Source organism: Rissa tridactyla, chromosome Z (assembly GCF_028500815.1).
Source record: "Rissa tridactyla isolate bRisTri1 chromosome Z, bRisTri1.patW.cur.20221130, whole genome shotgun sequence".
Classification (NCBI taxonomy): domain Eukaryota; kingdom Metazoa; phylum Chordata; class Aves; order Charadriiformes; family Laridae; genus Rissa; species Rissa tridactyla.
In genome coordinates, this window is record NC_071497.1 from 19322997 (window position 1) to 19336783 (window position 13787).

The 13787-nt window shown below is 36.1% G+C and overlaps 1 protein-coding gene across 5 annotated transcripts in view; it reads right to left on the minus strand.

The window, feature by feature from the left end:
- DTWD2 (DTW domain containing 2) overlaps positions 1 to 13787 on the minus strand; it is a 96718-nt gene that overhangs the window by 49792 nt on the left and 33139 nt on the right. For all 5 annotated transcript variants that reach the window (XR_008463704.1, XR_008463703.1, XM_054184903.1 and 2 more), the window contains exon 3: positions 12072 to 12166. Coding sequence is in view for 3 of the 5 variants with exons in the window: in XM_054184903.1 (XP_054040878.1) it covers positions 12072 to 12166 (95 nt within the window). In the remaining 2 variants the exon portion in view is untranslated. The remainder of the gene's footprint in view (positions 1 to 12071; positions 12167 to 13787) is intronic.

Genomic DNA, 13787 nt, shown 5'->3' on the forward strand with positions numbered 1-13787 from the left:
CCAACAGCTAATGTAAAACTCAAAAAGATGATGAGACTTAAAAGATCTATTTTAAGGTGCAACTATGGCCTTGAACTCTGTAAAAGAAATACTTGCACTACTTGTTTCTCATACAAACCACTGTTCAGCCTTAGTTTTGGTACGCAGCAGGCATTACAGGCCTATATAATCTATTTAGTCTGACAACAATCTCTGCTAAGCAGAACTACTCAGATGTTTCATTCAAGCCTGAATTGTATCCAACCTCTTCGTCATAGCAGATTTATGCATCCTCATGATCATACTTAAAACAAGTAGCATTTCATTATTTCTGGGATGCATGCTCTTGAGATGTGTAATTTAAACACTATCTTATCTCATTATAATCCAGTTTTTGTATCATAAACATTTTTATTACCTATCTATATCCATTTTCTCTCAAACTCTCTAAGTGGTTTTAATTCAACAGGGATGTATTGAACTTTGTCAGTGCGAAAGGCAAGTGTTAAAGTTTTAAAAATCCAACATTGCCATTTAATAGCAAACAGTATTAATATTGTAGAACAGATGCTAATTTATTATCTGTGGAAACCCATCAGATTAATGGGGACTTCTCAGTTTTTCTCATAATTTTTACTATTTCACCTTGGTCATAACCAGGTGCCTTTGCCTCTTCGAATACTCCCACGCTTGGAAGATTGTAGGAATACTGATCCCCATAATTCCCAGAAGGTAATAAAATGAATTTTTTAAAAAAGGCAACAAACCTCTGTCATCTCCACACTCAGAAATAGTCCCTTAGGGTCAGGACTGAAGCATAAGAGATACCCAGAAAGAGAACAAACTAAGTTTTCATATTAGATAACTCTACTTTTTTGTAGATAAATGACATTTAATCTCTAATACAATATGGATTTTTTTTCTTCCCTTTTAAACAGATTTGTATAAACAAATTATCTTCTCAAATAACGAGAAATACTTTAAGGTTTGTAAAATTATAGGTTTCCAATGAAATACTTTACTATTCACTAGGGAAAAAGGTCATAAATACAGCTTGTTAAATAACCCTTTTTAATCTATGAAAACCTGTACATAAAATACTTTGTTAACAAAAACTCTGCAAAGTTCCACAGTGAAAAAACATCATTACCAATGCTCCAAGTAACACTAGCTTTTACAGCATAGACATGCAAATAAAACAAAGGTTTGTTTGTCTGTACTGGGACCCTAGTATGTGATACCAAGTTTCTTATTACTGTCCTAAGTGGAGCTGGACTGCAACATTTAATAAACTAGAATAAAAAAGGAATAACGGGTAATAATGGGTTGTTTTTATTTTGTCTTCTATTATTTCAATTTTAATTTACTTCTCTTTTCTCATGTACTGTGCTTAAAATAAAAACACATGCTAATAATTAAACATGAACACATGCTAGTAATAAAAGGAAAACTACTTCCTGTCTCTGCTATTAGAGTACTAACAGTTTTTTCTAGTAAAATGGTTTTCAGCAAATATCAACATTTAAAAACATTACTAACTAATATGCCAACAGTAATATTTGGTAACGTACGCAGATTAGTTTTGAAAATTAATGCAATGGCCGCCAGAAGTACAGTCCTATCAAGAAATGAAATGCAGAGACATTATTTTGGCAAGTTTTTGCTTTGTTAGTGGACCTCAATACCAATTCCCTCAAATATTTAATGAGTCCCTTGATGACAAGACTTTATTGTAAACCTCTCCACCCCACCGCCAAAAATAAATTTAAAAAAAAAACAAACAACAAACCACCAACACAAAACCAACCCAACCCAACCCAACAACAACGGATTCTTCTGCATCAAAACCCAATTCTGCACATTCTACTGAAGGAGCCTTTTTCCCTTTACACTACATTCGGTAGCCTCTTCCTGTCTACCGCTCATACAATGCAAAACTTACTTAAAACATTTTATGGCTTACCTAGCATCATGCAAAAAAGTAAGAAAACCAACACACATTTTTCTTATGAAGAAAATGAATATTCTTTCTACAGAAGAGCAGCAGCAATCATTTGATTAAGGTATAACCAGTTTCTTTAAGCAATTGACTGCAGAGAAACTCAGAGAAACTTAGCAACACCCAGAATCCATAATCATAGGCTAAACCACTTCTCCACTACAGAACAAAAACACCCAGACTAACTAGTCTAATCCTCTCTCAAGCTGCATGTAGGAGTTGTACAGAAAGGCAGCCAGAGAACCTGCAGTAATTCTAACAGACTTTTATAGATGTTATTACTGAGGTTTAAGATGCCTTTTATGTAACAAAAGCTAGCCACTCATTAACATCTCTAAACATCTTAAAACCTTACTTTCAATAACAAGATTCCTTTTGCCCCCCTGCAAAGTCTGTAAAACTTCAATTAAACATTTGTTTTCTGTATTGCAGAATATCTGTATTGCATTATACTTGTTTGCTATCATTTAGGATGTTAACCACATACCTTCTAAAAGCCAGTACTTCTTCAAAGTGCTTGTTTTGGAGAGAAGGGGGACAACATTGAAATTGAAACCAGGAAACTGATGGAGAATTCTTGAAGTGTCACCACCAGAGACAAAAATAATCTTTCTACTAGAGGAAAAAATTCTCCAAACATACCCTAAACCCAACCAGGAAGGGTGGAGGGGAAAGAATTTCTAAAGCTACAGTCCCAGAATAGTAGGAAAAGGTCATATCATACTTCAAGGTATAACAAGAAAACAAAGCACAGAATTGTACAGAGAAAAGACTTCAGAAGAAAATTTCTAAACACGGTAAAAATATCCAAGCAAATTAGAAACTGAAGCCCAGGAAATAAAGCACATATTTGAAATGGTAGCAGCAATTAGTATACCTAGAAATGCCACATTCCTTTAAAATAAATTTCGTCCATTACTGTTTCTTTAAAAAAGTTGCAAGTTTTGCTTCAAGAAAGTAATGCACCTGTTTCTGACGTGTACCTTGGGCTAATGCAATTAATTGCACTACTAACATGAAGTATTCACAACAAATGATTTCCAAGTGAAAGAAAAAGAATAAATTACCAATGCCAGATAACTTCTACTTTTTACTTGATGTAAAAAATGATGAAAGTTCAGTGCAAGTTTGGCCACTCATTCACAAAGCTGTTGCTGGAGATGGGCCCAGAAGTGGCATCCTGCTAAGGCAAATCCAGACCACTGCATTATTCTTACCGGCTGGTGAACCGTGGCTGCTGCTGACTAAATTCACTTGCGCAGTTCCTCCCCTGCATGAAGCAACAGTACGCCTTTGCAAGTTAAAAAAAAAAAACAAGAAAACCCCAAACCATAATATCAAATCTTTCTCATTTGCTACCATGAAGCATAATCTTTAAGAACAGAAACATTAGTAGAAGGATCATATGCTGTGTTGGGTTCATGTGGCAAGATTTCAGCAGAGAGGGAGCTGCAGGTGTGTTTGCTGTGCAGACGCCCTGAAGGAGCATGGAGAGGAGCCCATGGAGAGAAGCCTCACTGGAGCAGGGCAAAAGAGTGAGGAGGAAGGAGTGGCAGAGAGGAACCACTACAGACTGACCACAAAGGTGAAGGCTGCAATATTTGAATCAAAAATAACCAGAGAAAGTGTTATCCAATTTATCCTGAGGAATCTGAAATTTGGTCTGGTAAAGTACAGTTTCAGCTGTAAATGAAAGCATGTTCAGTTAGTCACCATTAATTACTTTCATACACAGAACCAACAAAAGCTGTGACAGGCTGATCTCTGGCTGCATCTACTCCTGGTTGATTGAGATAAGGAGTAAAAAGGTGCAAATTTAGTTTAATAAACTTAATGACACTGAAGCACATGAAAAAAAAAAAAAGGCAACTTAAAGAAAGTTACCTGAATAAACAACCATACCTTGTAAACAGTTTTAAATAATTTGGTAAGTAGTAGGACTCGATCAGTTGCTATTTGATACAGTAAGTATATTTTTTTTTTGAGAACAAGCCCTAGAAAAGTGCCATACATACAGAATGTAATTAATGGCTTTATAAAATTAACAGAAATAAGTTGCTTCAGAACAGGTTGAAGTTACAAATTTTCCCAAGTGCCCCAATTAATTTCTGATCTAAACTACTGAACTGTAGCTCACAACTATACTGTACAGAATGTAATTGAGATTTGTGTAGCTTGATTTCGGAGAGCAATGCAAATAAACTTGTAATTGCCTCCTCACTGTCCTAATAACAGATGCAGAGATATTTGCATTTGTTTTCCTGTTAGTGAACATTCATTAGAGTATATAATCAGTATATAGAGTGCACAGAATTAGCAAACTACGGAAGTGAGAATATTTGTAAAGAGGGAAGGTTTCAGAATAAGATTACCTTTTCAGAAAAAAAAAAAAAGGGGCAAAATCATTCCTCCCAAACTGTCACAAAGTATAAAATGAAACTTAAAAGCAATAGTTACAAGGCTGTTTATGTAACTATGATATCAAATTAAAATAATTCAAATTTTTGACACGTTGACATTTGCTATGTCTGTTCAATATATGCCAGAAATTCCTATTGAGCAGAACAAACAGTATTATTCAAAAATAATTGCCTGCAAAAAGTTTACTAGCAGCCTAAAAAGAACATGAACCTCACAAATTATATTTTATTATTAATATGAGACTATAGTTGTATTTCCTCTATTTCCATAGTGAATAGCAAACCTACTGCTCAAAGAATGTACTGCAATTGTTAGATACAGTCCTATCAACAATGCTAGGAAAAGACATTAGCATACTTTCCCCCTCCTCTCCAATCCCCTTTTTTGAAGTATCATCTCTTTATAAGAGTATCTTAATAGACATCCTCCAATTTTAAATGCTTCTGTAACTGCAGTTTCAGAAAACCATACCGCACACTGTCTGTCCAGCTATATAAACTACACATTAACTCCATATTCAGGAAAGAATAATTACTTAGAAAAATTGAAACAACAGATGCCCTAGCTATCCTTCTGTCCTCCCCCAAGCTTTCCAGTTTTTTAATTGCCCTTGCTCACTGTGTCTTGTGTACTAACAATAACATTTAATTTTTAGTGCAGGGCTTAAATTTTAGATCATATAAAGCAAACTTCTTGTTGAATATGTTTCACCGGGCAGACTTTTGGATTTGATCTTTCTTTCAAATGTGACACTATTTTGACCAAATAGGGATCTTGGTTCCCCTTTATCGCCTTAATCATTGCTACCTGCAACCTTCACAATCCACTGGGTGTTCAGTAAACTTTCTTGCCTGGAGTACTCAGTGCAAACGTAACACACAAGAAACAGGCTCTGTCAAAAAGGGTTGCATACACTTAAACTTACTGCTGGAAATGCCTAAAGTCAGAACTTTAGGATCTAGTTGAAATGCGTAAGTTAACCTTCTCTCATAGGGTATTTAACAAAAAGTTCAGTGAAATATTTTCCAAGTGTCATAGTTTGAATACAATTCGTTATTAAATAGTTCAATTTAAAAGCACAAATTTTGCTGGTGGAGTAGGAGGAGGAAGAAAAGGATAGGCATTCAGTGTTCCCATGCCAATGTGATCATGAGCGTATTTGATTCAGGCTATGTCTGTTCCTGCAACGTAATCACACACTGATGTGCTCAGAAAGCCTCAAACGTATGATATACTAAAAATACTACCCGCTACATTAGCATAAGAAATACCTACATAATACTACAGCTGCACACGTAAGCTGCCAGTACAAGTTCTAATGCATTAGTTTGCATTATTCAGGCACTGAAGACTCTCACTTTTTGAGACCTGGTATCAGTTCACTAAGGAATTATAAAATGAAACAGAAGTAACTAGTCCCTATCAAGTAATTAACAAACTAGATATAAAACAGATTAAGTAAAGGAATAAGAAACCTATAATAAGAATAATGGGGAGCACAAATCTCAAGTATTTTCTGTATATCAGGTGCCTGACTTATGATTCTGTATACATATATGAAAATTCATGGCAAACTGAGTTTTTCAGATAGATAAAACAGAGCTTAATTACCTCTACAAGCGTTTCCAGGACAATCAACCACGCCTAAACAGCCACATGGAAAAAACCCAACCAACAATCAAAAAGAAACAGGCATCTTTGAGTAACAGGAGGTAAAAGTACACATTTCAAGAGTGAGTGGGATGACAGGACAGCAGGTAAAGAAAAGCTCCAAAACCGACAAACTTATTTTCAGTCTGACAAAAAAAAATAGCGTTCTGACTTGTCAAACAATCAGGACAAAGCAGTTCAAAAGGCTGAGAAAACAATTGTTCAGCAGGAGTTTGGATGGACGTTCATAGGACAAAGAGCGTTATGCTTATCAAGGCCAAAGAAAAGCACGCTATAATATCTGAAACACATGAACATCAAGGTAAGAATTGTAAACTTAAGCTTAACGTTCACCAGAACACATCACAGAGTTATTCCAAAAGAGCACAGATTTACAAGTTTTTACCATTTGGGCAAGATAGGACCACGTGTCCATATACAGTCAGTAAAAATCAAATGGAGAGAAAAGTGGACCTCTATGAAACCAATACTCTGAACCAGAGAACAGCAGCATTCTTAAGCCAAAGGGATACAAACTAAATAGTACGAGAATATCAAAATGTAGAAGATATGCCAAGGTTAAAAAAAAGTTTTGAAAAATGGGTAATACAGGAGATGAGAAATCAGAAGATATAGATGAAATTAGATGAAACTAGATGAAATAATTAAGCTAGAAGAAAGAAAGGGATGAGAATAGTATCTTCTCTTTGCCAGTGCAGAGCAGAATAAAGGAAAACCAACAAGGCAAGAACAAAACTCACACTACTACCTTCTGTCAATATTATCCTAGAAAAATCATCAGTATTGAGGAAAGACAGCAATAGAGTTGGAGAAAGATCTGCATGTTTCAAGAAATTAAGTCTTCATGGTGGCAGTGTAGGTTGCAAAATACACTGGATTAAATGAAAATTTAGAATTGCTTAGCCACTAAGATAGGAGAACTGAAGAAGGAGAGAATAAGGTGAGCACAGAAAGTTCTGTCATGGACAGGAAGGTCAGTCGTATTAATGGAGAACAGGAAGCAGCTTTGGGGCTGATAATCTCAGCAATGAACACTGGTAAACTGTAAAACATCTGACAACTGAGTAAAAGCAGAAAGGAGGAATCTGCTGGAAATCACTGAGAGGGAGGTGGGAGTATTTAGAAATCTAAGAGGACATTACATTTGAAGAACTATATATGCCTTTGATAAGCAGAAGCACTGAACCAGAGCTACTGATTTAATAAAAATAATAAAATATTTAATAAATACAATAAAAAACATGAAACAGAGGTTATCCTAACTAATGCTACGGAATTTCAGATATCACCAACTAAGGAAGAGCTAGAAATCTTAAGTCCAATATGAAGGGCTTGGATAGGAGGTAGCTAATGAAAACAGTAAGGGATTTGCAAAATAATCAGATGAAATAATACCATAAAAGGAAGAAAATTAAAAAATGCTATCTGGATTTGTGCTGCTAGAAGACTTAATCAAAGAATGGAAAAAAGACAAGAGACATTTGTAATTTCCAACATGTGAACATACCAAAGGCGTCAGGGTAAAAGGGAAAGGAAATTATGGATAGATTATACATATGTGAATGCTGATAGACAGAAAAGGAGTATTATGAATGGCACGGTCGTCAGTACAAAAAAACACTATTAAAAAAAAGAAAAAAGACATAAATCAAACAACAACTATAGTCACGAGAAAAGCAATGTTTCTAAGTGAAAGAGGAACAAAAGGAAATGAATACAATGGTTAAAAAAAATATGCATATAAACATTTTCCTACCGTTCCTAATGAAGGTGATTAAGTTACACACATCACAATTATTACAAACAGTTAAAAATCCATTTGTTTCACAAATACAGGATAAAAATATTCTGAGATATCAATACAAACTAACTTCCGCCATCTTCCTTTCTACAGTGTTCAAAAATCTAAGGTACAGGCTGTTGGAAGAGTCTCTAGTCAAATTTATTGGAAAAACATACTTTGTCAAGGTTTTAATCATTCTATATACTCCTGTGTTTTGCAGCATCAACACCACAAAAACAATAGCCTTATAACAGAAATCAGTAGAAATAACTGAAACTACTGCCAATTTAGAAATTAAGCAGAGTCCTACCACATTGTTTTGGTAGGTCTGCCTAATCCTTTTTCAGTGTCTGCTACATGATACTTGGTAACTTCACAAAGTCAGAAGTGAAAACTTCAGTTACTGCGGAATCAGCCTTACCGCGTGCAAGTAAGGAAGCTTGCTCTGCATAAAAGGGTTGCAAATTTCAGCACAAGTGATTTGAGCCCTCTGCTCACGTATCCTGTCCTTCCAGCCGATGTCTAAAAGATGCCTAATATTTAACAGGCTCAGCATCTATACTGGTAAAGTATGTCAGACACACAAAGAAGTATTTTACACTTTTACATAAAATTCAATCTCCAATCTGGCAGTGATGCTAACCCCCCCTCACACACCCCTGCCTGCCATAGTACTATGATACTGGGTTCATTGTAAATCTATAAAAAGAATTGAACAAAAAATATTAACAACTCAAAAAAGTCCTATTTTTACAATACTATTGTTCAGTAAGTCCTCATGCCAAACTGTTCACTTTTAGCTTGATCATTTTAGCACATAAAAGATTAACCCTAATATCTGACAATAATGTAATCAATACAAAAAAGGTCAGAAGTTTAAGTTTTTTTGAGTACTTGGGGGGAAAAAAACCCCACAGATAACCAACAGAATCAGTCTTTTAATTCAGAAATGCCATCTGATGAGTCAAGTCACCACACAAACATAACGTACTTTCAGTAGAATTAAAGTGCCAGACTGCAAGAAGAATGGACAAGACTGGGAAAAATCAGAAATTAGCACTTAAAAACAATTGGATTGATCACTTCTCATTTTTACCATTACTGTGTTAATTATATGTTGAAGATATCAACTTCAAAAAGCTTTGATTAGCTGTTTACTTCTGGAAAGACTTCCAAAAATTGGTTCTTTAGCATTTCTTCAATATACGTCAATCAAGAATAAGGTAAATGTAATATACATAATTTGTCTATCAGTTTTCAACCACAAGGAAGGGTGATCCGAGAAGGTGCAACTGGGTAGAGGAAACGCTAAAAAAATGTGCTTTATGTTTACTCTTTCACTTAAACACAAGTGGAAAAAAAAAAAAAAATTCTGATTTTTAGTCTTACTGTCATAAATATCAGAGGCCTAAATGGTAATCTTTCAAGTCATCCCAGTTACTTTCCCGTACCCAATTCTATGTGTAGTTCCTCAAGAAATCCCTCTGTGCTCTCCATTAGTTTGGGATGCTGATTACAGAACATAGGAAAAATGTAATTTTGTAGCGCTAGGACAAATGAGGAAAAATAACCTATAAACACTACGGTAACAAACTCACCTTCCCCTTCAAGAATGGGACAGTGAAGACTGAAAGAGCTTCCCAGGTCAGATGGGATTTCATTCTCATCTGAAAGGAGATGTCTTCTGACAGCTACAGATTAACAACTGTCAGTTTGCTGGTTAGTAAGCCACTGCTAAAGCAAGCTGTAGCGATAGAGATTTTAAACAACAAATAAATCAGCTGCTGTGTATGGCTTAGTTCTCCCTCAAATTCATAATGACAATTATTTATGCTCTGTAAGGGTACCTTGAAGTGTTCTAAGTTTTCAGAGACATTGCCAGGAGCTGCTGGATCCTGTGATAATACAAATATGACCACTGCCGTTCTATTCTGATAATCTACAAATGTACAGTCAACCATCAAGGACATCACTTTCGAGGTCTGACACACGGTAGGGCTCCTATATGCATGCAGAAAAAGAACATGTGCACCATATTACCCCCCCCTCTGCAGGCACTGTTCACATGCAAGGCCAGTGCAAGCACAGATTTAGAGGTATATTGTTTCTATTCCCTTCCAACCCATGCACTTCTCCTGGAAGCTGCAAAGGACGTAAATAATAACACTCAACTTCAAAAAAATGATACTTATAGAATGTATCAACAAGCATTCTTTTAACAATTTTTTTCTTCAAAGTAACAACAGCAGAAGTCTTCCCCCCGACATGGGGCAAGGTTGATTAAGTTGCTTGTGCAGCAGCTACCAAATTGCTTACAGACAGTGTGGCTTCTAAGAAAACCAGAAAAAAGGCAAAGCCCTGTTTAGTTTAATATGCCATAAAACATGAGCTGAACCACTGCAATTTATGAGGCTTTAAAAGTCCCATTAGCAGAGATTCCCACCCTAAGAGGAGGGCAGGGACCAGTACAGCCCTCCCATTCACAGCAAACACTGAGATCTTTCTACCCCTGACTGCAGATGCCTGTTCCTAGAACATACCACAACAGAGAAGGAACTTAAGTCATTCCAGATGACTAATGTGAGCTCTCTGAACACATCACCTACCCAGTTTATGGCCTGAAAGGATGCTAGAAGTCCCAAATAACACTGATATGATCCTTAACCAGCTATTAAAGTACCAACTGCTAGTTACAAATAAGGAACATAAATTAAAACATTGACAGAATGCATATATAGCTAAGAAAAAAAAAAAACTATGAAGAAATAACATTTTGCAAAGCTAGAAAATAACTTTTCTCCCCTTCTCATCCTTCCTCCTCCCAGGATGGTGGGAATGAACTCCATGACAGAGCACCCCCAATTTCTGCAGTCTCACATCCACAGTACAAACCAGGCATACTGCAGATACTTAGAGTGGAAACATGACCACTACCTAATTGCTTTTAGCCCTCCATCCAGGTAAGTCAGATCACCAAAATTCATATTAACCTAAGGAAAACTTTTGTTTCTTTCACCACCTCCAGCATGTTTTATGTCAAAAAGCCTCACAGGAACTAGGTAATCATGAATCTATTTAAACTATTTTGAGGCTGAGATGTTCCACAACTGGTTTTGACCTAAAGAGGATCCTCCTTTAGGTTAGAGAAATATCTCTGGATTCAAACTTGAAGAAGCATTAATAGTGTAATCATTGCTTCTAAAAAAAATTTTAAGGAGATTTAATAGAAGCAGACCATATTGATAGTGTTCCACCCTGTGCACATCAGTAAGAAAAGTTGCTTCATTTTCAGGTTTAATGGGAAGACAGTACAATTTCCCTGAAGCCTGGAACTTCTTAGGTAATTATTATAGTTATTATCATAGAGGACTAATAGAAAAACAATGTATTTCTAATGGGCTTTAGTTTCTATACAGGCAGCACAAAGGTGTGGGAGCACCATTCTGAATCACCTTCTGACATTTTTGTTCACTGAACACTACAAAAAGTTTTCTCCAAAGATTAAACTCGATTTTAGAATTAATTCCCGTCATCAGTGTTCATGATTTTTATTTGCGCTTATTGAAAATGTATGTAGTAAAGTTTCATTGGCATTTGTACCAAGAACTGGTTTCTAAGACTTAGCTTCATCTAATGAAGCTTAAAGACATTACGTGGGAGGCCAAGATTGTCTAAGGTCACAGAATAATAAAAAGATAATTAAAAAAAATTCTGAAAGCTATGCTTTCTTATCATTAATTTTAAGAGACAGAGGAAAGGATTTGAAAAAAATACTTTCTCCAACAGTTTTTCACTGCTCAACTTCCTTCTCAAGTACAATCTCCCACACTAGAGTAAAAATTATTACTTATATTTCAGTAACACCAAATGATTTGTCAGACAAAACAAGTATGAAAAGAACCGTAGAAAATAGCACAAAAAACCTAGTACCAGCTAAGAACAGAACTGCAAAAAGCTAAGAATTGCAGAGTAACAACCTGAACTTTCCAAGAGCATAAAACTGACGCAGCAAAAGCTACAACCTAAAGGCAGAGATATCAAGTGCTTCTGACTACTATATGCTATTTATGTTTGCTGGAAATCAGAAGCTTGCATCAAAAGCAAACGTGCACACTTGAAATAAAAATTAAGAATACTATTGGCTGTTAATAAGGACACTGAAAAAAATACATCCATAATTTACAGAGGACCAGAAAGTGCACAGGCAATCCCGCTCACCTGTCTTCACTAAAACGTCGACCAACCAAAATTTTACATTTGTCTGGAGGGAGACAAGCTGCTAGCAAAGGCACTGTCCTTAACACTCGACTTTCCTGTAAAAAAGAAAAGTTACTTTTGAATAAAATCAAGGAGGGCTTCTAAGAATTGTTAATGCTTCCATTTACTTTCAAATTCTTTTGACTACAGACACAGAAAAGATCTTACCAGATAACAGGAAAAAAAAATCTACATGAAAAATACCCAATTTTGATGCATTCAAATCATATTTTTTTGATTGACAGTGTTAAACTTAGTCTTAACTAAACTATGATCATCACCATAAATTTGAACTAGACTCTGTATCAGAAACAACAATGAAACTTCACAGAATAACAAACAGTTGTCAAAAACCAGCATTAGCATTAATGCAATAGGTTGGGGAGCTAATGTCTCTATAATGGAAAATGAGGGAACGGCTTGATTTCCACAAACAGGTGCTAAAAATAAAAGGACTGGGTGTTACCAGAACAGAACAGAAATACAAACATCTTCACTCTGCTGTCACTTCACGGTAACCAGGACGATGACACCAACGCTGACACAAGTGCTCCATCTCATAGCATTCAGGCTGTGTTGACCAGGCATTTGCCTAGTCTTTGTGCCACAGATGTGGAAGGTAACTGCCATGCCTGGGTGGGGAGCAGGGGGTCTTCAGATCTCAAAAAGCATTAGAGAGCCGTGTTGGAGCAGGTCTTCAGAAAGTGAAGGAAGAGGGAATTACGGCCAGCTGAAGCAAACCTTCTACTTACCAAACAGAGCAATTTGTTTCTGTCCCCTGTTTAACACAGCTGGGAACACACTTATTTTTGTCTAGACAAAGAATATTGCAAACTGAACTTGAATATATAGGATGTCGATTTTTGTTTTCCCATCAAGGAAGAGGGAGCATAGGTTTATCTTGCATTTAATGAAGACAGCAAGCCAACACTGAAAACTGAATGGAAGTTTCAGTTTATTTATTTATCACAAGAGGAACAAAGGTTATTAGCTGAATCTAGCAGAAGGCAAGACACTAGAAGTCAGGTGAGGATTACCAAAGCCCTAAACTCAGTAAGAAATGAGTTCTTACAATATTCTCAACCTGAATGTCTCATGATTCAGACAATGAAAATCCAAAGATCAGTCCCTAAACCACAGGACTAATTAATGAAAACCCAGGGGGCGGTTTGGTCTGTCTTTTGATTTATGAGCTGTATATCAACAATTCAGTATTTGTGAACACGTAAGGCCTTGATTAGCTCTCTCTGGGCAGCTGTTACCCTCCACAAGTAACAATGTGCAGCTGCCTGCAGCTCTCCCATTGTCTTGCTACCAAACCGCTGTTAAATTAGTTCTGTGAAGACTTTTATCACTGTTGCCTAAAACCTTTGTTAATTTTGTTCTTTCTGATCCATATCTACTGATCTAAATAAAGTATCAAGGAGTTAAAGGAATAAGTTGTACTGCTATATCCCCACCACTTTGCAAGGCAGCAGCAGCAGCATGATGTCTCTCCTAGGGATAGATGAAGATCAAAGTACCTGGGGAGTGAAGTGCTAGCAAGGGGAGAGAGAAATATCCTTCAAATTACCATTGATTTCTTCTATCTCAGCAAAGCGGAGTAAGCCATCAATGGTGGTACAGTATTATTTGTCTTTATTTCACCATAATTAAATAACACTCCAATTCACTAGT